General features: G+C 38.6%; 1 protein-coding gene across 3 annotated transcripts in view; it reads right to left on the bottom strand.

Moving 5' to 3' along the window:
* LRP12 (LDL receptor related protein 12) overlaps positions 1 to 22,752 on the bottom strand; it is a 54,392-nt gene that overhangs the window by 16,861 nt on the left and 14,779 nt on the right. The window contains exon 2 of one of the 3 annotated variants that reach the window (XM_040979431.1): positions 10,936 to 10,988. The exons of 1 other annotated variant lie outside the window; for it this stretch is intronic. In XM_040979431.1, the coding sequence (XP_040835365.1) occupies positions 10,936 to 10,988 (53 nt within the window). Of the gene's footprint in view, positions 1 to 10,935; positions 10,993 to 22,752 lie in introns of all 3 variants that reach the window. One more of the 3 variants, XM_040979430.1, reaches the window with a different exon arrangement.

Raw genomic sequence — 22,752 nt, 5'->3', positions numbered from 1 at the left:
GAACTCAGCACACACATGGGATGAGGGCACTGTAGGCAGAGGCTTAGCCTAATATGATATGGTGTTAACAAACCTCCCCCCACCAAGCATAATTCTACTGTAAGGGCTCATTAATAATAAAATGCTATAGTTTCACTTTATTCCACTAAGCTACCATTATTTAATCATCCCAATATGGATAACTGTTCATTTTCATTAAGAGACTTCAGCCTTGGGCCAGGCATGATGGCTTAGTGGTTAAATCTTGCCTTACACATGCCAGGTTCCCATGTGGGTGCCAGCTGATGTCCTGGCTGCCCCACTTCCCATCCAGCTCCCTGCTGTGGCCTGGGAAAGCACTCGAGAATGGCCCAAAGCCTTGGGATCCTGCACTAATGTGGGAGACCCAGAGGAACCTTCTAGTTCCTGGCTCGGGATTGCCTCAGCTCCAGTCATTGTGGTTGCTTGGGGAATGAACCAGCAGATGGAAGATCTTTCTCTTCTCTCTCTAAATCTGCCTTTCCAAGGAAAATAATTTTTTTCCCCCAAAGAACATTCACCTGGCTTAAAGGGAATAATGTAATTTTGAGTAAAATCACTTCTAACTTTCAGGTCAATATTGTGGTACAGCACATTACACCACCACTTGCCACACTGGCATCCCCTTAAGACTACCTGGTTCCAATCCTGGCTACACCACTTCCAATCCAGATCCCTGCTAATGTGCCTGGGAAGCAGCAGTTCATGGCTTGGGTACTTAAATTCCTGCCACCTGGAATTCCTCCAGGTGGGAGGCCTGGATGGAGTTCCTGTCTCCTGGCTTCAGGCTGGACCAGCTCCAGATAATGCAATCATTTGCATAGTGAACCAGCAGCAAATATCAAAATATCTCTCTCTGTCTTTTCAAATTAATTAATGCTACATTTTGTGAAAGAAAGAAAGAAAGAAAGAAAGAAAGAAAGAAAGAAAGAAAGAAAGAAAGAAAGAAAGAAAGAAAGACAAAACAAAGGAAAGAAAAGAAAAGAAGGAAGAAAGAAATAAACAAAGAAAAAGAGAGCTTGGCAAGATGGATCCATGGCTTAATCCTTGCTTTGCATGTGCCAGGATCCCATATAGGTGCCAATTCGTGCCTTGGCTGCTCCACTTCCACTCAGCTCCCTGCTTGTGGCCTGGGAAAGCAGTGGAGGATGACCCAAAGCCTTGGATCCCTGTACCAATTTGGGAGACCCAGAAGAAACTCCTAGCTCAGATTCAAATGTGGCAGCAACTTCGAGAGTGAATCTGCAGGTGGAAGAGCTTTCTCTGTGTCTTCTGTCTATAAATCTGTTTTTCAATAAAAATAAATCTTAAAAGAAAAAAAGTTCACTGAAACAGAAAATAAACGAAATGCTAAGAAAATTCAAAGTTATATCTTACAAAAATTTTAACTTACACTTGTAACACCAATTAACATGCAAGTACTGCATTACTTTAAAGCTGATTTAAATTTAGCAAAAACCTAGATGGAGGTAATTTATGACAAAGAAAACTGCTGACCTTTACATAAATGAGTAGTCTAACTGCAGGGGAAAAATAGAGAATTTTATTAGGTTTTTGTTTTACTAGGTTTTAAGAAAAATTGTACAAATATATAAGAAACCCATAGGTGGTGCTCTTACAACAAAAAGCAGCTTTTGGTATGACCCTCAAAAACACATGTTGTGATAATTTTACTCTCATTTATGAGGATAAGAGACAGCACCATAATCATGAATACTATTTTAAGACTAAGCACTTTGTACTTCAATTTTATATAATCAAACAATGCTATAGGATAATAAAATTTTCCCTTGACATGGTTACAAATATATACATCTAGTTTCTCACATTTGCAACATTCTTCAATTTGGCATTTTGTGTCTGTTATGCAAGGGGATATACTCTAGCAGAACTGTAACTTATTCCCTTCTAGATCTGAGAAAATAAACTCCAATGTCAAAGGACCACTTCAAATGTCTGTTCTTTTGGGTTAAGAATCTGCCTACCTATTGTGGCAGGAATAGAAGCAGAGAACTGGATGCTGTTTGTTGCATCTGTTACCTACTGACTGTGCCATGATGTAACTACTGAGTTACATCTTAACTACTAAGTTAAGTTTCTTTGACTATCACTAAGGCTGAATTTAGCTCTCAGTCATGTAGCTCTTCGACTCCGTCATCACTGTGATAGATTTCCACTATATTTCTGGTAGTTCTTTTGAATCCATTGGTAAATTTTTCATTTTCTTACTTTGCATTCTTCTTTGATCTACTGAAGTAAAACTTCTAATTCTTATCTCCTTAGAAACCATGGCAATATTTCAGATCATTGCTGATATTATTGCAAAATCCAGAGGATGCTCAATCTTTGGGATAGTTGGTTTTCCCAGAGCATTTCATACTAATTTTCTTTTCTCCACACTTTCCTACATTGACTTTGCTAACATCATTTCTCTTGCTCTTTCCAACTCCACCTGCTCTCATTTGGCCCTTTGGTATTGGATCCTTCATTGTCAGCCAGCCTCTGATATCCTGGTATTCATTATTCATCCTAAAGTCTTTGACTCTTTTCTTGTCTGATGGAAAATCTCAATTTCAATGTGATCTATATGTCCTAGGTTTAGCATCTGTAAGCCACAAACTTCACATAGTCAAATGCCCTTTGGATGTTCCAACCTCAAATTCAACATGTTGAGAACTTATGTTTTCAAAATCCTGCTCTTTATCTACATTCTGAATCTTCATGGCTTTAATCATTTGGTGACAGAAAAGGCAATTAAGTAAAAAGGAAATTTTCTTTAGAAATATCACAGGCAAGGGGTAAGCAATTTCAAGGTTCCTTAAGGATGGTCAGTAAAAACTTCACAGGGACTAAAGCTAGGAACTTGCAAGTCAAAATTGAAGCTTGGTGCCAGAGCCTAGTGGCTAAAGTCCTCGCCTTGCATATGCTGGGGTCCTATATGGGCACCAGTTTATTTTCCACCTGCTCCACTTCCCATCCAGCTCCCTGCTGTGGCCTGGGAAAGCAGTCGAAGATGGGACAAAGCCTTGAGATCCTGCACCTGCATGAGAGAAGCTCCTGGCTTCGGATCGGCTTAGCTCTGGCTGTTGCAGCCACTTTGGGAGTGAACCAATGGACGGTCTGCTTCTCCGTCTCTCTGTAAAGTTGAATTTCCACCAAAAATAAGTAGATTTTAAAAAAAAGTGTGGCTTTACTACTTTATAAGGGATTTTATTCTCTATGTCTGCCACCTTCTTGCAAATAGCTTCTTAAATACTCTTTTTCATTATTTCAGTGCCTTATAAACTGCTTCTCGAGCATCTAACACTTCAGCCTCAGCACCTTATCACCAACAGTAACTTCACTTCTTTCCAGTTATATTTATATTACTTTACCTCATTTTGCATTATTTGAAAGACGTGAAGCGGCTTATGGTGATCTACTCGATAAAATTTAAGCCTCCACTTTTTCACTTGTTAAATGGAGATTAAAATGCTACCTTTTCTAAAACAGAAAAATGGCTCACCAGAAAGTTGCATTATGTGAGTACAGAAGAGGTAGTATACACATTTCACTATGAACAAAGGATCTCTTTTATAAAACAGAAGCATATATACACAGTAACAGCAAGTTAGAATTTCGTGATTCAGCCCTATACACACCAGTTAAAGCAAGGTAGAACTAAACTAAGAGAGCAAGGGATATAATCTAAATATTTTGAAGAACTGTTTTATAGTGTTGTAACTCATGGGAAGAAAAACCAGTTTAAGCAAAAAGATCAGCTAATAAAGTTTTTGCTGTGGAACAAAAGCATTTTCACCTGTTCCTAGGTCAAGAATATTATTTGTAAGTAATGGTGGTCAATATCATTTGGCTATCTTAGTTTCAAGAGTATAGAATATCTTATAAATACTGTTAGTTCTATTATGATTGACAAGCACAAAAAAAGTCCCAGGAGATAAACATATTAGTAAGAAGAGTTTGATTCCAATGGAGAAAAAAAATGTGCTTAAAAAAATCTTGTAAATAGTGACTGTTGAACAGCCCTGCAGAATGAGAGTAAGAATAATTATGACGGCTAACGGGAAAATTATATACCACTCATGGTAAATATCATGCCCCTGCAACAACAAAATACCCACTGGTCCACTTTAATCTTGGAAGAGTATTAGTTTGAAAAATTAAAAGATTGGAGACTATCCTCCACCACACCAAGGGTCAAAGCACTTTCTGTTTCAGAGTTGGAAATCATTGCTCAACTTGACACTCTAGTCCTCAAGAAGGCAGACTGCTGATTTTTAGGCTTTCACACTGGTTAGGATGCCCTAAACTGCTCTCCAGACACCGAGTCTGACCCACGATGCCCACCTGTTTTCTGCTCGGAAGTGAATTCCTGGAACTCCACCTGTTTCCCTTTTGGTTATAGCTTAACTCTGGGCTTCAAAACAACTTTGTCATTTCCCACACTTACTGCTACCACTCCTCAAAACCAGTGTCCTGGTCCAGTTCTCAAAGGAAAGATGGGTCCCTGATGGCTCAAGCACACATGCTTATAAATTAACCAACAGGATCCAACATGTCTTTGTAGCCAAAGGTCAGGCACAAATGGGGCACGCAAGTTCCAAAAATATGTTAAGAGAATAGATTGAACAGTTTTTGAACACTAATACATTTGTGTTGGGAATGAATTTTCCAACTTACATATTTACAAATTCTCTCACTTTACTCCTGGTCTATTCTAATCTGTGTTATCTGTAGGAATTTGTAACCTTGCTACACCTTGCCTTTGGAAAGATTCTGTCTGGATGTCATGTACAACATTAAGAAGCACTGCCTTCTGAACAGAAAACACTAGTCCATACCTAGGAAGGGAAGATTTCAATTTGAATATCTTCCTCTTACTCTGCTCTTTACCACGTAACCTAGGCTTTTTGCTCATCCCTTGCTTTTTGACATTTTTTTTTTTGACCCAACTGTCCAGATTCCTAAAATGACTTTTCTATCTACAATTTAGCTGAAGAGACAACACACTGATCATAGGGTAGGGAACACACAGGGATCCTCTGAATTTCAAGCTTTTTTGTTTGTTTGTTTGTTTTTAAAGATTCAGTTTTTTTTTTAAATTGGAAAGTCAGATATACAAAGAGGAGAGACAGAGGAGGATCTTCCATGCACTGATTCACTCCCCAAGTGGCTACAACAGTCAAAGCTGACCCAACCTGAAGGCAGGAGCCAGGAGTTTCTTCTGGGTCTACCACACAGGTGCAGGGTCCCCAGGTTTTGGGTCGTCCTCAACCGCTTTCCCAGGCCACAGACAGGGAGCTGGATAGGAAGCGGGGCTGCCAGGCAAGACCCGGTGTCCATATGGGATCCCAGCACATACCAGGTAAAGACTTTAGTTGCTAGGCTACTGCCCCGGGTCCTCAAGCTTTTTTCTTTAGGAGCTGTTATTTTAATATAAAAAATTACTAATACTTGAACAACAATATTTGCTAGTCTAAGATGGGAAATCTTTTAATTGTAACTTAAAAGAATTAATGCAGGCAAAAAAAGACCAATCATTATAGCAAATAGGAAATCTATTTGTAATTCATGAGTATGAGTGCATTAGTATAAATGTTTAAGAATGAATGAAGCAATACATTTATTGCTGTTATCCTAAGTGACAATTGTTGAGAAACAAAATATTTTAATCAGCCATTAGCTATAGTTGGAGCAAGTAAATCTTTGGTTTCACAAAAATCACTAATTTCCACAATAAAAAACCAAATTAATACTCAGGAGTTACATGGCAGAATAACAACAAAAAAGCCACAAATTTGGTGCAGAGAAGGAAAAATGGAAAAACAGGGTAACAGCAGTATAAATATTTACCTTTTCATTAAGCTCATAAAAGTTTCCCCTTCCTGACCCAAAAGCACATAAAAACTATTGGTATAATACCTATCTTTTCCTCCAGAAAACTAACATGCCAAAAAGAAAGCCACTACTTTTATTATCGAATAGAAAAGAATAGTAATTTCTGAAGCTTACGGTGTCTTTTCTAAGAAGTATAGATGAGCTAAACCAGAAATGAACAAACTGGCCCTGTAGCTCATGATCACCTCTGACATCAGTTTTAGTACACCCACGTCTTCAACAAGGGCCCCATTCATTTGTCCCTTCTCAAGGAGGTGCCCAGAAATAACAGAATCAGACTATGTTTAAGTGGGAGGTAAAGAAGAATCATTACCTACTTTGTCCTGAATTCTACACTATTAATGCTTAAGATCAAATCTCTCCCTTAATTATGCTGGGCTATTGGTCAACTAATTTCCTAGGTCCAGTTTCCTTACCTATTAAGTGCACAGTATATCCAGTTCAAAACAGTATCTTGGCAAAATTAAAAATAGCTAAGATGCTGTCTCACTTTGAATAATTATTTTCAGAGTTACATAACGGAAAAGAAAATGTTAAATGTTTGAATGCACTTCTTTTCACAACTTCACTAGGTCTGGTCCACACCCACATGAGTTTCACTTCTACCATCCGGGAGCATCACACACTGTGTCACAACATAATTTGTTCTGTTCACAAATGTGACATCTGTGTGTACCATTCTAATGCTTAGATTATTCATAATTTATTGCAATAATGTAACATAAAATTAAAAATGGCAAATTTTAAAACTAATATCATATACTAGTACATGTGTTTTAAAAATATACTGTCTTGTGTACAATACTTTTTCTTTATCCAAAATGCAGTTTCTTGAGTTCACACTAAGTTGTATTCCATAATTTAAAATCCTAAAAGCCCTAACAGATTCATTTTTATTATCTAAAATATAGTAGGCTTTCTTTGTTTTCTTCATTTGAAACATAGATAAAAAATATTATGTAATATTGGGTCAAGAAACCCAAAGAAAAGATCTTGGGGCCAGCACTGTGGTACAGCAGTCAAGCAACTGCTTGTAATGCTGAACAAGGTGGTGACACCTGTCAGTGTATGTGAGGGCCAGGTTTTGGGGGTGGGCATGCTGAGCTAAGCTGCAGCACCCATAGGTGTGCATAAGAGCCAGATATGATGTGGGTTTGGCTGGACTAGGCCATAACAGAGGCTGGCATGTGCAAAAAATCAGGGCTGAGGCAGGCCTAGAGGGTGGTTGGGGTTATCCCCAACCAGGCCACGGTACCTTCTGGTATGCCTAAGATCGGATCTGTGGTGGGCTGGCTTGGTTGGGCTGCAGCACCCATCAGTTCCTGTGATATAGGGCTAAGGCAGAACTGCCCATGCAGTAGCATCCACCGATATGTGTGTTGGCTGGTGCAGGGGAAAGAATAAATCTGAACCTGCACTGCACTGGCTAGTACACAGAAGAGTCAAGTTTGAGGTTACTTGAGGTTTCTTTGGGGACTCCCCAGACAGAGCACTGGACTCAGATCCCGACCACAGGGGAAAACACATTATACGTGCTCTGACCTTGGAGTGCATGTATCAGAATTGGGCCTCAGTTATAGTGGACAGCATGCCCAGACGCACATGGGAAACATGATGGCCAGACCATTTAGGCCAACAGGGGATGTCAAGTGCTTTGTCAGAGAATGGAAAGCAGAACAGGTTGGACAATTCTCCTGGCCTATCTTTGCAGCAAGGGATCTGGATGTGTGGATGCATTAAGGTGGACTTTGTCAACCAATATACCTTGCAAAGATTATCTTAACCATGGAATTATAAAATTGACAACTTCTTAATACTATCAACATCACTCAAGTAACTTCCCTGAAACACTTCCCCACATCAGGGTCTCTAAGGCAGCATCAAATGACTATCCCCATCCGCAGATGCTGACGCAGTTCGACAGCAAGGAGTAGCCATCTCCCTTTCCTCCCCTCTGCCATGTAGACACATGAGAAAATAACTGAAACATTCCCACCCGCCTTCCTCCTTACCTAAGCCTCCCCACCTAACTGGAAGCCCACACAGGCATGCATGCCTCTCAACTATGTAAACAACATTAAAAAGATTTTTTTTTAATTTAAAAGGCTTTAAAAATTATAGAGATATTATTAGTGGTTTTCATTTTATAAAAGTGTTATTGTAAACATGCAACGGGTTTGCTACTTTTATAAAAAGGATTTGTTTGTTTGTATATGAAAGGCAGAGCTACAGAGGGAGAAGAGAGAGATCTTACACCCTCTGGGACACGCCCCAGAGAGCCGTAATGGCCAGAGCTGGGATGGTCCGGGGCCAGGAGCTTCTTCTGGTTCTCCCATGTGGGTGCAAGGGCCCAAGCACTTGGGCCATCATTTGCTACTTTCCCAGGCATATTGGCAGAGAGCTAGATAGGAAGTGAAGCAACTCAGACTTCAAACAGCTTACCTATATGGTACACTAATACAGTAGGAGGTGGCTTTCCTATTGCACCACAGCACCGGCCTCATTCAATGTCATTTTTAATTTGATCAACATGATCAATTAGGGGATTTCATTTTTATTTGCAAGTCAGGGAGACAGGGTGAGACAAGAGATTTTCCCATTGCTAGTTCACTCTCTGAAATCCTGTAACAGCCAGGCCAAAGCCAACATGCTGGAACTCAATCTGGATCTCCGACACAAGAGAAAGAGACCCAAGCATGACCTGCTGCCCCAGAGGATTCACACTTTGCAAAGCTGGAAGCAGCAGCAGAAGTGCTGCAACTTGAACCAGGCACTGCAACTAGTAACAGAGTGAGCAATTCAAGCGAAACATTAACCACCGGACCAAAAGTCTGCTCTCCAAATTAACACGTTTTAAATGAAATTTGTTTCAGTTTTTAATAAAATAAATAATGGTATCTATAGTCTATGTGAATAAAAATTATTTAAAACCCTTGTTATGGTCTCTTTCAAAATTCATAAGAATATCTTAGCCCCAATGTGAGTATATTTGTAGAGAGAAGAAACTAGATTAAATAAGAGTGGAAGGGGTGGGGATCCCTCTAGTAAGAGGATTAGTGTCCTTAAATAAGGAAAAGGGGTGGCATGTCAGCTTTGCAGCTGAGACACTAACTGGGATGTCCATACACCATATCTAAATGCCTGGGTTCAAATCCTGCACTACTCCCACATACAGCTCCCTGCTAACGCATAACCTGAGAAACAGCAAGATGCTGCTCCCTGGATTTCTTTACTTTTAAAAATTTTTAAAAATATATTTAATTATTTTTATTGGAAAAGCAGATTTACAGACAGAAGGAGAGACAGAAATATCTTCCATCTGATGGCTGACTCCCCAGATGGCCAAAATGGTCAGAGCTGAGCCGATCCAAAGCCAGAAGCTAGGAGCTTCTTCTATGTTTCCCATGTCATATAGGATCCCAAAGCTTTGGGTCATCTTCCACTGCCTTACCAGGCCACAAGCAGGAAGCTGGATGGGAAGTGGTTTATCCGGGATACAAACTGACACCCATATGCAATGCCAGCACTTCCAGGTGGAGGATTTGTCAACTGAGCCATTGCACCAGCTCCAAGCCTTTGGATTTCTACCACCCATGAAGGGGACCTGAGTTGAGTTCCTGGTTCTTAGCTGTGGCCCGGCCCAGGCCTAGCTATTGCCGCCATTTGGGGAGTGAAGCAAGATGGGATCCTGTATGTGTTCTCTCTCTCTCACACAAATAATAATTTTTTCAAAGAAGAATCAAAGACACCAGAGACTTCTTCTCTCGCTTTAAGCACTGACAGAAGACAATGTAAGAACACAGTAAGAACTGTCCATCTATAGCCAGGAAGATGCACAATGAACCCAACAATCTTGCTCATACCTTGATCTTGGACCTCAGACCTCCAGAACTAAGAGAAAACTAAGATTTTTAGGTTATCTGGCCTGAGCTAACGCAGTCCTCAATAATTTTTAAAAGCTAATAAGAATCATACAATAATGATTTAGTTTTATAACTTAAGATGCTTTTGCAATTACAACTTAAAGAAATAATAATTTTTTGATGTATATAATTATATAACACTTGAAAGCATATATAACAAGTGAAACAAATCATGGAAAGAACGCACACGGCCTACAGAGGCAACACTTTTCATTTTAAGGAAATCAGGCTGGAGATGTACCTGATGAGTGAACACTAATTTCTAGAGTACTTTTTCAGTCTATCCTTTAAGAACAAGGGCAAGCACTAAAGAGCCAACTTCACTTTTACTTCATGAGAGAAAACTAATGAATTTCAAGATAACACAAATTAATAACTGATAAATATATTAACTGAAATTATTTTTAACCACAAAAATCTGTCAAGAATATAGGGAATGTTTAGTGAAAAGTAAGAAACCCTATTTCAGGAACTGTAATACAGCAAAAATGGCAACAAAACTGCAGAAGCCAACTAAGTATAAACATTTTATAGCTATGGGTCTTTAAGAAATCACTAGGTTGCAAAAGCCTAAACAAGTGGAAAATGCATTTGCCTCAACAAATTTCTGAATTTCATGGAAACAAGTATGTCATTGGATTGTCTTTAATAGCAAATTAATTGTACATTCAAGTATAATACACTTATGGATAACAATATTCTAAAAATCGAGTTAAATGATTTATTTCCAAGACTCTAAATCCTAGGTACAGCATTCAAAAAATTGATAAAATTTAATGAATTTCATTTCACAACTTTGTATGGGGAAAAAATACTAATTCAGCTTCAGCTAGCTTCTTTCTTGGTTCAATATTTGTCTGAAAAAAAATAATTATTCAGTCTGCTTGGGAAAGTACAATCAATCCATGCGCATGCAAGAATCAAGTTAATCTTATAAGGATTTCTCCATGTTCCAGTTACTTCATTCCTTATTACATGCTGCAGAAAGCAGTAATAATTTTTAAGGCCAAATATCACTCCACAAGATACCAGGTGGCTTTCAATATTTACCATATAAGTCATGCATGAAATTTAAACATTACAAAAAATGACTTACCAGTTGACACTCCTGAAATATGCACATTTTCAGAATGTTCTGCAACAGTACCACTTCCTAAAATTAAACATAATGAATAAAATAATTTCTAAGATAAAATTTATGAAACTTTTTAGATTATTTTAAAAGAAAAATAATTATACAGAACTGTTTCTAATATTTAGAAATTACATTTAGGTTTCTTATAACAATCTTAATACAATACTAAGCTCAAAACCTAATAGTAGAGAAAATAAAACACTTTAGAAATAACATGCAGTATAATACATGAAGGTTAAACATATAGATCTGATTAACATCAGAAAGAATTTCTACCAACTAATAATCAAGAGGGAACGCAGGAATAACTAGAATAGAGATAATCATTTTTTTTTTTAAAAAAAACAGCAGGGTCACGTATCTTAATACTTTAAAAAAAAATGACTCTAAATATTCCAACTTCTTCTTACCAACAGCTAATAATTCTAAAAGCAGAAACAGAATTACATTCTAATTTCTCTAACCCATTCCACAGAGTTGGGGACCCAAATATATTCTAGTAACTTACAACAAACATCACCTAGTAAAATAAAACCAGGATTTTCAAAGACTCATATTTAAAGAACTGAAGATATTCCTTTCAAATTAATATGAAGTGTCCATCCAGGTACTGAATTTTTAAAACCAAGTTTTAAAATTTTGTTATAATTGACTTCCCTGTACTTGTTCTTTCTTGCGCAAACTGTTTGCTACTACTTCTAAAGTTTGACATAGCTCAACCCATTAGCTGCATCTACCATTAACTGCTCAGGACCCCAGCAGATGTAAAATTCTCCTTGGAGTGGGATGAGATGAGGTATGAAGCTGGCTTAAAACGCAAAAGCAGAATTCTTTTTTATGGTTGAGAAAGAAAAACAGTAAGTATTTTAACTAACTTTTCTTTGACAACGATGACACTTGTATGACTGCTGGATTACTATACAGCATCCCTCACTGTACTACGTGGGAGAACAACATTTGTGCTCGTTGGTTCACCATGGATGCACAGAGCCAGTACGCCAAGAGCTGGCAGGTGAGTAAATGAAGGATGTCAGGACAGGTAAAATGCAACCAGCTCCATCTGATACACAGCACTGAAGAAATAATGATTTTTACAATGGTACAAGATATATTATTACTAAACAATAAAATAATCACAGAACACTTTTAGTTCCATTATAATTATATCGTTCAATATCAAATGTTAGGTTTCCTTCAAGAATAACAGCAGAAATGGTGAAACAGGTGTGTATGACACAACAAGTATAAAAATAAACCAGCTCCCATAGAATAAGCATTGTGTATTAATATTAGATATGGCATAATTTCTTTTTCACAGTAACGTTAAATGTTATTTATTTGAACAACTAGAGAGATGTTATACATTTCATTATCATATTACGACTTACCAAATAGGAAGCAGAAACAAAGAAATGGATTCAACAAAACATCTAATAAAACTTGCCAAAAGTCAGTATAAATGGCTTAATTCATGATACTCTTGAGTAAGTCAGCAGGAACAGCATCCCTGAGAGCTTATGAGAAATGCAGAGTCTCAGTGTCACACTTCTGATTACTGAATGGGAATTTGCATTTCATTTTATTTTAAAGATTTATATATTTTTATGGGAAAGGCAGGTTTACAGTGAGGAAAGACAGAAAGATCTTCCAAAAGCCTTTGCCAACCTCATGATTAACTGAGGAAGACATCGAGGAAACAGGGGATAAAAAGCTTACAAAACTTGTTATGAAGCTTCTTATCAACAAGAAGCACTTGCAGGAATTTAAGCGATAGGTCACACTGGAAATAGCAACACTGAAACAAAATCAACCAGAATTACTAGAAATGAGGGATACAATGGAGCAAATTAAAAATTCAGTGGAAAGTTTCAATAAGAGTAAGGAAGCAGGAAGAAGAAAGAATCTCAGATTTGGAAGATATTTCTTGCCAAAGTGGTGAAAGAATCAAAAAGCTAAAAGAGGAACGTAAGAAAAATATTCAAAGAATTAAGGGACACTATTAAGAGGCCAAATATAGGAGTTGTGGGAGTCCCAGAAGGTGCAGTAAGAGAAGCTGGGTTTAAAAATGTCTTTAATGCAATAATGAACCAAAACTTCCCTAATCTGGAGAAAGAACTGGGAAACAAGATCCAGGAGGGGCACAGAACTCCCAACAGGGTTGACCAAAAGCAATCTTCACCACAACACATGATAATCAAGCTCTCTTCAGTTGAACAAAAGGAAAAGATCTTTAAATGTGCATGTGAAAAAAATCAACCGACATATAGAAGAACCCAATCAGACTCACAGCTAACCTCTCACAGGATACTCTGTTCAACTGGAACATTCCAACACTGATAGAGTGACTATAAAACAGTGCAATTACTTTAGAAAAAAAGAGACTGTTTTCAAGATGAACACATACTTGCTTGACCTAACAACTGCACACCTTTGTAATGGAAAAGGAAATATAAAAAGAGGGAATTCCAGAAACCTATAGAACAAAATAGACAAACAAAATAATTCATTCTGTATCATTCTGCTTCTTTTCCACTTGAATTTCATCTTCTCCTTTATTACAACATTGTTCTTCTATCCTCTCTATAAAATAATGACAATAATAATAAACCCTTTATACCCTGTATCTTCATTTATCAAATTTTCCAAGAAACATCAGGGTCCAATCAAATTTTAACTCAGCCACAACCCTTCGGTAGATCATGCTAGCCTGAAAGAACTCTAGAAATCCAAATGGTCAGCAGTTTGCATCATTTTGTGAACTGAAAGCATAGGCCAACAACAACTGACATCAGAAGAGAGAGACAGAGAGGCCAACTATGAATGAATCATGTGGCTGCTAATGGAAGAGCACACCCAGAGAAGGAAAATGAAATCTGATCAAGCCTTTACATAAAGTAGCACGGTCCAGAACAATTTTCTAGAATGACAGCAACATTCTATAATGACACTGTCCGTTAGAGTAGCCATTACTATGGCTCTTGATCAGTTAAAGAGGCTAGTATACCTTTGCAACAATTTTATGTTCTAACTCTCTAAACTTAGAATAGCTTATACAGTTAGTGGCACTATTGAACAGTGTTAATTCTGACTCCAATCATCAATTTACAGGAAAGACAGAGAGACACTTTAAGTCATACTATGGAAATGTACTCAGCAAATTCCATTCTGAAAAACTCCACTAGAAAGGCAAGCTTGATGCAGCAGTGATCATTTTGCCTCAGTTACACATCAGGTCATTTTCTCATTTCTCAAAACTAGCACTGAGTACTGGGTCTCTTGGATCTCTGTTATGAAAGATGAAGTGAAATTCTTGGAGGGGAGCACAGCAGTCACTAATCTAAGACTGATGTCCTCATAAGAGGAGGAGACAACAGAGAGATCTCTCCCTACAATTGTAGAAGTTGTCACGTGAAGAACTTAAGTGAGGGGGACACTACAGGCTGGAAGAGATACCTAAGTCTTGGACTCCATGCCTTCGGATTAGACAGAAAATAAACTGTTACCAAGTCACCCAGCACATGGTATGTTATTGAGGCAGTTCAAACATGCCTTTCCCAGGTCTGGCTGTACCAGGATGTTTGTGACCCCTCTGAAAACCTATGAAGAATTCAGTACACCTTCCTGGGGAAAAGCACTAATATCTAATAAAAACCTATAAGTTATTCCAAGCCAAAGGAGCCAAGAAATCCCTGGAAAATAAGACTATGCTTTCCTGACTTATTTGATTATTGGCACAGTAGTATTTCTATTGCTTCTGAATTGCAGCTATCCATTGAGGAGCCATATGAACTGGCCTGAATCTAACTGTGACTTAATAGAAATCATTACTTTTAATAGAAAGACACATTCTAATTTTTAAACCATATCCTCAACAAACATCTGGAAGTTCAATACTTCTATATATTTACATGTCATGTAGCACTGCATTAGCAAGATTCTATGTCTGAACTGTGTTGGAAGTAAGAATATGGTGACAAACACTAAATCAGTAACACAAGCTCTTAGCATTCAAAGGATAAATCATATTCCTTAAAGAATATGAGAAAATTTTTATGAATCCTGCTAGTGTTTATGCATATGTAAATTTTTTTATTCTAAAATTAGCTTGGACCACTGAGAGATCTCATGACATAAACTAGAAAAGGCATTTTTAAGACTATCTGAGCTCAATGTTTCATTCACATGATTCCTGTGGTTCACAGAATAAATAAGCAGGCTTGAAGACGTTACAAATTCTGGAATAGAAGAAAAGCAGGCATTGGGAGTGGTGCTTATGATTCCTGAGCCTCACTTGGGAGTGCCTGGGATTTGAATGTTGGCTCTAGCATTTTTCCCAGTGGTTAGGATGTCTGTGCCTCACTTCGGAGCGTCCAGGGTTTGAACGCTAGCTCCAGCTCCTTCCTGACTTCAGTGTTCTGCCAACGCAGATCCCAGGAGGCAGTATGGATGGATGGCTCAAGGGACACTTTGACTGCACTCCTGACTCCTAGTTTGGTCTTGGCTCTTTACAAGCTTTTGGAGAGTATATGCAGAATGAATGATTGGGGGAAGGAAGGTTAGAGGGCAAAATCTCACATATAAATAAGCTACAGAAATTATATTATAAATCAATTTTCCTTTCATTAATTGATATATATTTCATACATGATAAATCTCAGAATTTAAAAATACACAGTCTGAAGGCCCAGCGCAATAGCCTAGTGGCTAAAGTCCCCGTCTTGCATGTGCCGGGATCCCATATGGGTGCTAGTTCTAATCCTGTCAGTCCCTACTCCCATCCAGCTCCCTGCCTGTGGCCTGGGAAAACAGTCGAGATGTCCCAAAGCTTTAGGACTCTGTACCTGTGTGAGACCTGGACACAGCTCCAGGTTCCTGCTTTCAGATTGGCTCAGCTTGGCCATTGGGGACACTTGGGGAGTGAATCAATGGACGGATGATCTTCCTCTCTGTCTCTTCTCCTCTGTGTATATCTGACTTTCCAATAAAAATAAAAAAAATAAACCTTTATACAGTCTGAACCTTTTAGTGTACTCAAGAAGTTATATAAATATCCCAACTAAACATTTTCATCACAATAAAAAAGGAAAATTTGCCCTCAGTTGTAAGACATTCGAATAATGTCCACATCTTGTGAATAATGTTGCTATAAACATGTGTCTATGTTTCTGCATGGAAACATATTTTCACTTAAGAATAAACACACAGAATGGAACTCGTAGGTGGTGTCATAAATTCACCTTTCTGAAGAAATACCAATCTTATTTCCACATAGCTGTACTGTTTTATAGGACCCACCAGCAGTGAGGATTCAATTTCACCACACCCTTAACAACTTTTGTTATTGTCTACTTTTTTATTTTAGCCACCCTATAGCAATACAAATTGGCATCCCACTATAGTCTTGACTTGTATTTGCCTAATAAAAGTGATGCTGAGATTCTTTTCACGTGTTTACAGGACATTTGCTAAGCAAGCTAACCATTCTAACTTGCTCATTTTTTATTAATTGGAGTGTCTTTTTGTTGCTTTTGAACTGTCAGTTCTTTACACATTGTGGATTATGACAGGATGTGATTTGTATGTACTTAATCCCATTTTATAGTGTAACTTTTTCTTGACGCTATTCTTTGAAATAATATATACACACACATACTCACACACACACATTTATTAACTAATTTAGAGGGAGACCAATTTATTTTCCTTTTGTTAGTGCTTTGGTCACAATTCGCTTGTTGATTACATTACATCATTTCTGGAGAGAGGCTGATGATCTGCTTTACTCGAGATGATCTGGAAAGCACTGAATCTGATATGATGAAACGCACCTAGTCGGCTCAGTGCAGCAGAAAGGCATGACAGGTCAAAACCTTTCACACTGTGGAAACTGATTAGCACTGGGAAAGGAAAGTAGAAAATCTTAGTGATAAAAACCTTTGTTACCAGATTTTATTAATAGTTAATAAAACTGATAGGCAGAAGAAACAGGAAGCTAACTTTTGAGAAAACATCTTTGTTTAGGAATAATTTACATACAGAGAGAATCAAGATGGCAGAATAGGGTAAGGACAAGATTAAACAGAGAATCACTTAATCAGGATGAAGCACAGAGGACATGTTTCAGAAAATAGGAAAGGACAGAACAGCACACGGGTACCTGAAGATTGACAGACATAGAAAAGCAGAGGACACAGCAGTGTGGTGTGGCAGTGACTGATACTCCAGCATGGCGATCTGAACTCCACCAGCAGCCGGAACTCCGCCAGCAACCAGGTGGGAAGGGACTTTCACTGGGAACTTGGGAGGTGAGCCCAGACAAAGAACTGTCCATCCGGCTGCTCTATTTGATTTGACCAGGAGCAGGGACAGAGCAGCAGATCTTAGATGGGCAGTGCAAGAACAGGGTGGATTTCATAGCCCAGTTAGCCCCCTAGAGTTAAACTGGGCACCATTTTACATAAGGAGGAAAGGGATAGGGAAAGGACGGAGTGTGCTCTGAGCTGGGAGTGAGCTCATTTCTGACTCGGTGAAACTGCAATGACGTGGCATTCTACGGGTTCCACCCAAGACAGGTCTGGGTAGCCCTAAGATCTGACAGCCAGCACATCAAGAACTATAGTAGTGGTAGGCAGGCACCATTTTGCGCACTGTGGCAATAGTAGCTTTAGGACTGCAGAGGACAACAGTGAACTGCCCATGTGCTGAGTGAGAACTCACTGAGGTCCGTAGGAGAATAATACTGACTGTGGCATTGTACCGGTCAAAATAGGTCCGTGTGGCACCCAGACCTAACAGCTAACAGGTTCCGACAAGATCAGCACCACCAACAACCTAGCTACATAGGACACCTGGTGTCTCTCTAATCCTGGCACCTGCTCCAACTGGAAGTGGGAGAAACGTTGCACAGACAACGGTGCAGCCTCAGCACGGTATCACAGGAGGTGGAGAGTGGTGAGCCAAAAGCTAGGGCTGTGGAGACCACGGTGGAAATCTGACATAAGAACCCAGACCTGGAACTCGCTGCAGGTTGTGGCACAAGTGGCCGCAAGCAAAAAGTTGTGTACCAACTGCAATAAGTAAAATCGCACTGTAGACCTGTAGGTGACACAGCTTAGAAACCTGCCCCAAGAAGAATACTCTGTTAACCAGAAGTACAACGATCAAGGGCAAAAGAAGAGACAAAAGCACAATGAATATTACTGAAAACTCCCCTGCAAAGGATAAAAACCCTATGCCAACCTCAGAGTTAACTGAGGAAGACATTGAGAAAATGAAGGACACAGAATCCATAAGACTTATTTTAAAGATTCTGATAAAAAATGAGAAGTTAATGCAAGAGTTCAAAGAATTTAAGGAAGCAGTAAAGCAAATCAAGGCTGGTGTATCAGAAATTAAGAACACAGTAGAGCAAATTACAAGTACAGTGGAGAGTCTCCAAAATAGAATGAAGCAAGCAGAAGAAAGAATCTCAGAATTGGAAGATATTTCCTGTCATCACCGGGAAGCAAACAAAAAGCTGGAAGCAGAGCTGGATCAGGCCAAAAAAGTTTTCAAAAATTGAAAGACAGGGCCTGGCGCGGTGGCGCAAGTGGTTAAAGGTCCATATCTAATGTCTTTGTTCTAACAGAAATGTGGAAACCACAGAACCAAATAAGAGAAGAAGATAAGTATTGGAAAATCAGGGAAAAACAGAGTTTAAAAAAATAAAGAAAAAGCTTCCAGACAAAAGGAAGCAAGACTCAGAGGAGCTTGATGCTATCCTGATTGATGTACAGGAAAGAATTGTGTGTTCCTGAGACATAATGCCATAGGATTTGTTCCTGAAATGTACATGAACGTGCATCATTTAAAAAAAAATGCAAACTTGTTTTCCCATATGTATCTCCTGAATTACTTTCCATCTATTTCATTTAAAATGATTGGGATGGGCCCGGCGCGATGGCACAGTGGTTAAGGTCCTCGCCTTGCACGCCCGGGATCCCATATGGGCGTCCGTTCTAATCCCAGCAGCCCCACTTCTCATTCACCTCCCTGCTTGTGGCCCAGGAAAGCAGTCGAGGACGGCCCAAAGCTTTGGGACCCTGCACCCGCGTGGGAGACCCGGAAGAGTCTCCTGTCTTCGGATTGGCATAGCATCGGCCGTTGCGCTCACTTGGGGAGTGAATCATTGGATGGAAGATCTTCCTCTCTGTCTCTCCTCTCTGTATATACGCCTTTCCAATGAAAAAATAATAAAAATAAATCTTTAAAAAAAAAATTGAAAGACAGTATTAAGAGGCCAAATATAAGTTATGGGAGTCCCAGAAGGTGCAGAAAGAGAAGCTGAGTTTGCAAATGTATTTAATGAAATAATCAAGGAAAATTTCCCTAATCTGGAGAAAGAATTGGGAAACAAGGTCCAGGAGGGGCACAGAATTCCCAACAGGCTTGATCAAAAGCGATCTTCACCAAGACATATGATCATCAAGCTCTCTTCAACTGAACATAAGGAAAAGATCCCTAAATGTGCAAGTGAAAAAAATCAATTGACATATAAAGGAATGCCAATTAAGCTCACAGGAGATCTCTCACAGGAAACTCTACAGGCAAGAAGAGAATGGAGTGACATATTCCAGATTCTGAAAGAAAAAAATTGTCGGCCTAGGATAACATATCCAGCAAAGCTTTCTTTTGTCTTTGAAAATGAAATAAAATTCTTCCACAGTAAAGAAAAGCTAAAAGCTAAAAGAATTTGCCTCTTCCAAACCTGCCCTACTTCAAAATGTTCTCTTGACAGAGAAGAGGAATAGCACCCATGAAAACCAAAAGCAAATGGGAAGAACATCCCAGTAAAATGACAACAGAAGACTAAACTAATGAACAACCCATTCCTAAAATTACAGGACCAAAGTACCACCTATGTATATTTAACTCTGAATGTAAATTGCTTAAGCTCAATCAAACATCATAGATTAGTAGACTGGATTATAAAACAAAATCCATGTTTATTGTCTGTAGGAGACACACTTCAACACAGATCAGCGGAAACTATATTGTATGGGTTTTGTTGTTTTCTGTTGGTTTCATCTCTTCAAAACACTTTCTTCTGATTAAATCATTCAATGACTCGTAGATCATGCAGTGGCATCATTTTCTTCAAGGAGGTTCTTGATTTTCATTTCTTCAGCTATACGTTAGTCATTTAATAGCATGTTTAACTCCTTGGTGTTGTTAATTTCTTTTTTCTCCCTGTGTTGAGTTTGTTTTGTGGCTCTTCATTTTAGGGGATGTATAGTAGCTGTGTAATGGAGACTGTCATATCTAGTAACATGTCATTTAACTTCATGATGTTGTAAATTTCTATTTTTCTTCCTATTGTTGATTTTGTATCATGACTTTTCATTTAAGAGAATGTACAGTAATTGTGTAATACAGACTCATATCTAATAACATATCATTTAACTTCATGGCATTGTAAATTTCTATTTTTCTTCCTATTGTTGATTTTGTTTTTTTTTAAAGATTTATTTTTATTATTTTTTATTGGAAAGGCGGATATACAGAGAGGAGAGCCAGAGAGGAAGATCTTCCGTCCAATGATTCACTCCCCAAGTGAGCACAACGGCCGATGCTATGCCAATCCGAAGCCAGGAGCCTCTTCCGGGTCTCCCACGTGGGTGCAGGTTCCCAAAGCTTTGGGCCGTCCTCGACTGCTTTCCTGGGCCACAGGCAGGGAGCTGGAAGGGAAGCAGGGCTGCTGGGATTAGAACCGGCGCCCATATGGGACCTCGGGCGTGCAAGGCGAGGACCTTAACCACTTGCGCCATTTTGTATCATGACTTTTCATATGAGGGGATGTACAATAGCTGAAGACAATCATGTGTCTCTAAGGAACAGTGTTATGGTTTTGATTCATCTGGATGCTTAGTACTGCTGTATAATCTCTTAATAAAGCTTTATTCAACTCTATCTCCAATTCCTTTGAAGACTGTATCAGCCTTTGCTTACTCTCTTCAAGTCTCCAAACAACCCAGCCAACCAATACTTCTAGTAAGTTATATCCCTTGCCAACTATTGAGGAATCTTCAGGCACAATACCCCTTGTCTTTCTAGAAACTGTTATCAATTCATATAGTGACTCAGCTCCACCAAATGAAGGTCTCTCAAATATCTACCCCCATGCTGTACACCCTTTTAGAAGTGTAACTTTTTGACTCTCAGAATCCAATGAATATTTATGTTACGTCAGTCACTGTAGTAGATATTTCTCATATTTACTAATTTTTAGAGTATCCCTACAAAATTTTCACATTTTATATGCAGAAAAGCTGAAACTTTCTAAAGAAGTATTTTTGCTCAACTCCACATTAGTTTTAAAGGGCACTGTCATCTAGCTCAGAACCCATAATCTTAAATAACTAACAGAAGCTAACATGATATACTATGTCAGACGATGGCCTAAGCAATTTCTATGCCTCAGTACATTTAATCTTCAAAACTACTCTATGAAGGAGCAGCTATTATTATTTCTATCCTAAAGATGGGGCTTTAACTGCTATGATATGGTTTTGCCTACCATTACTTCAGTGCCTCAAAACTCATTATGTGCAAGACTGAGCTCCTTTTATCCACCTTCAGTCTGCTCCTCCAATGTTCCTTATCACCTTGATGAATGATTACCTCATAGTTGTCCAAGTAGAAACCAGAAGTCATTCTATATTTCTTCTTCACCATTCTTCCCTGGAAGTATATATTAAGTTCTCTTCATTCTTTTCCATTTCTTTCCAACCCTCTTGCCATATCCTTATTTCATGTCCCTGGTAATTCTCTGTCACACTGAATGCAAGTTCTACAAGGACAGAAGTCCAGATTGGTACCTAATTATTAGATAATTATGAATAAGTATGAATGTATGAATAAGTATATTACCTTCCAAGTTTGCTCCTGCTTTTGCAGTCCTCTGATACTGTGCCTTCCTTTCTCATGAATTCTCTCATTCACGCAACACTATGAGATCTTTTTCAAAAGCTCATCTGATATTCATTTCATAAAACTGTAAGTGGTTCAATACCTAGCACAACAGCCTCTAAGGCCCATGATAATCTGGCTTTTATCCATTTCTTTACCTTCACTTTAGCTACCCCTTCCCTTCTTCTACCACACACACACACACACACACACACACTTCTGATGTCAGCATTGTTAAGTGATCTCTCTGCCTGACACAGTCAAGTACACTACCACCAGTTTCTCTGCTGTAACCCAACCCAAGAAACCCATCTCTATCCACAGAGATGGAGGTAACTTGGAGGTTCTCCTTGATGTTGCCACAGCACACAGTATTAGTAGTGAACTGTGACCATCAAAGTTCTCATCACCTTTTGAATTAAGGTCACATTGCCTGTCCCACCACACCAAATTCTGAGTGCCTAAAGGTTAAACAAAGTTGCACTCCCTTGCCAACTTTCTTTTCACTTCTCTCATTTCTTTTCTTCAGGTTTTTGTTGCCATTGTTGTTGTCTAGTTGGTTGGTGGGGTTTTTTGCTGTTGTTGTTGGTTTTGTTTGTTTATTTTAACTTTCTCCCTCCTCTTCAAATTTCACAGGAATAATCCCAAGTTTCTGACACAGTGAGATCTCAGTAAATATCTGCTGATTTAACACATCAAAATTAATAGATTTTGAAATAAGACATGAAGAATTTGTGTAATTAACAATCTGACTTCATGTTATACAACTTGTCAGGAGTATAAACTAAGAAAAAGGACAGAAATATATTTAAGGAAAACAGTCATTCTTTC

Source organism: Ochotona curzoniae, unplaced genomic scaffold (assembly GCF_017591425.1).
Source record: "Ochotona curzoniae isolate NIBS_2020 unplaced genomic scaffold, NIBS_Ocur_1.0 contig_3190, whole genome shotgun sequence".
NCBI classification, from domain to species: Eukaryota; Metazoa; Chordata; class Mammalia; order Lagomorpha; family Ochotonidae; genus Ochotona; species Ochotona curzoniae.
The sequence above is the reverse complement of the archived record's forward strand: the minus strand, read 5'-3'. Positions and strand labels throughout refer to the sequence as shown.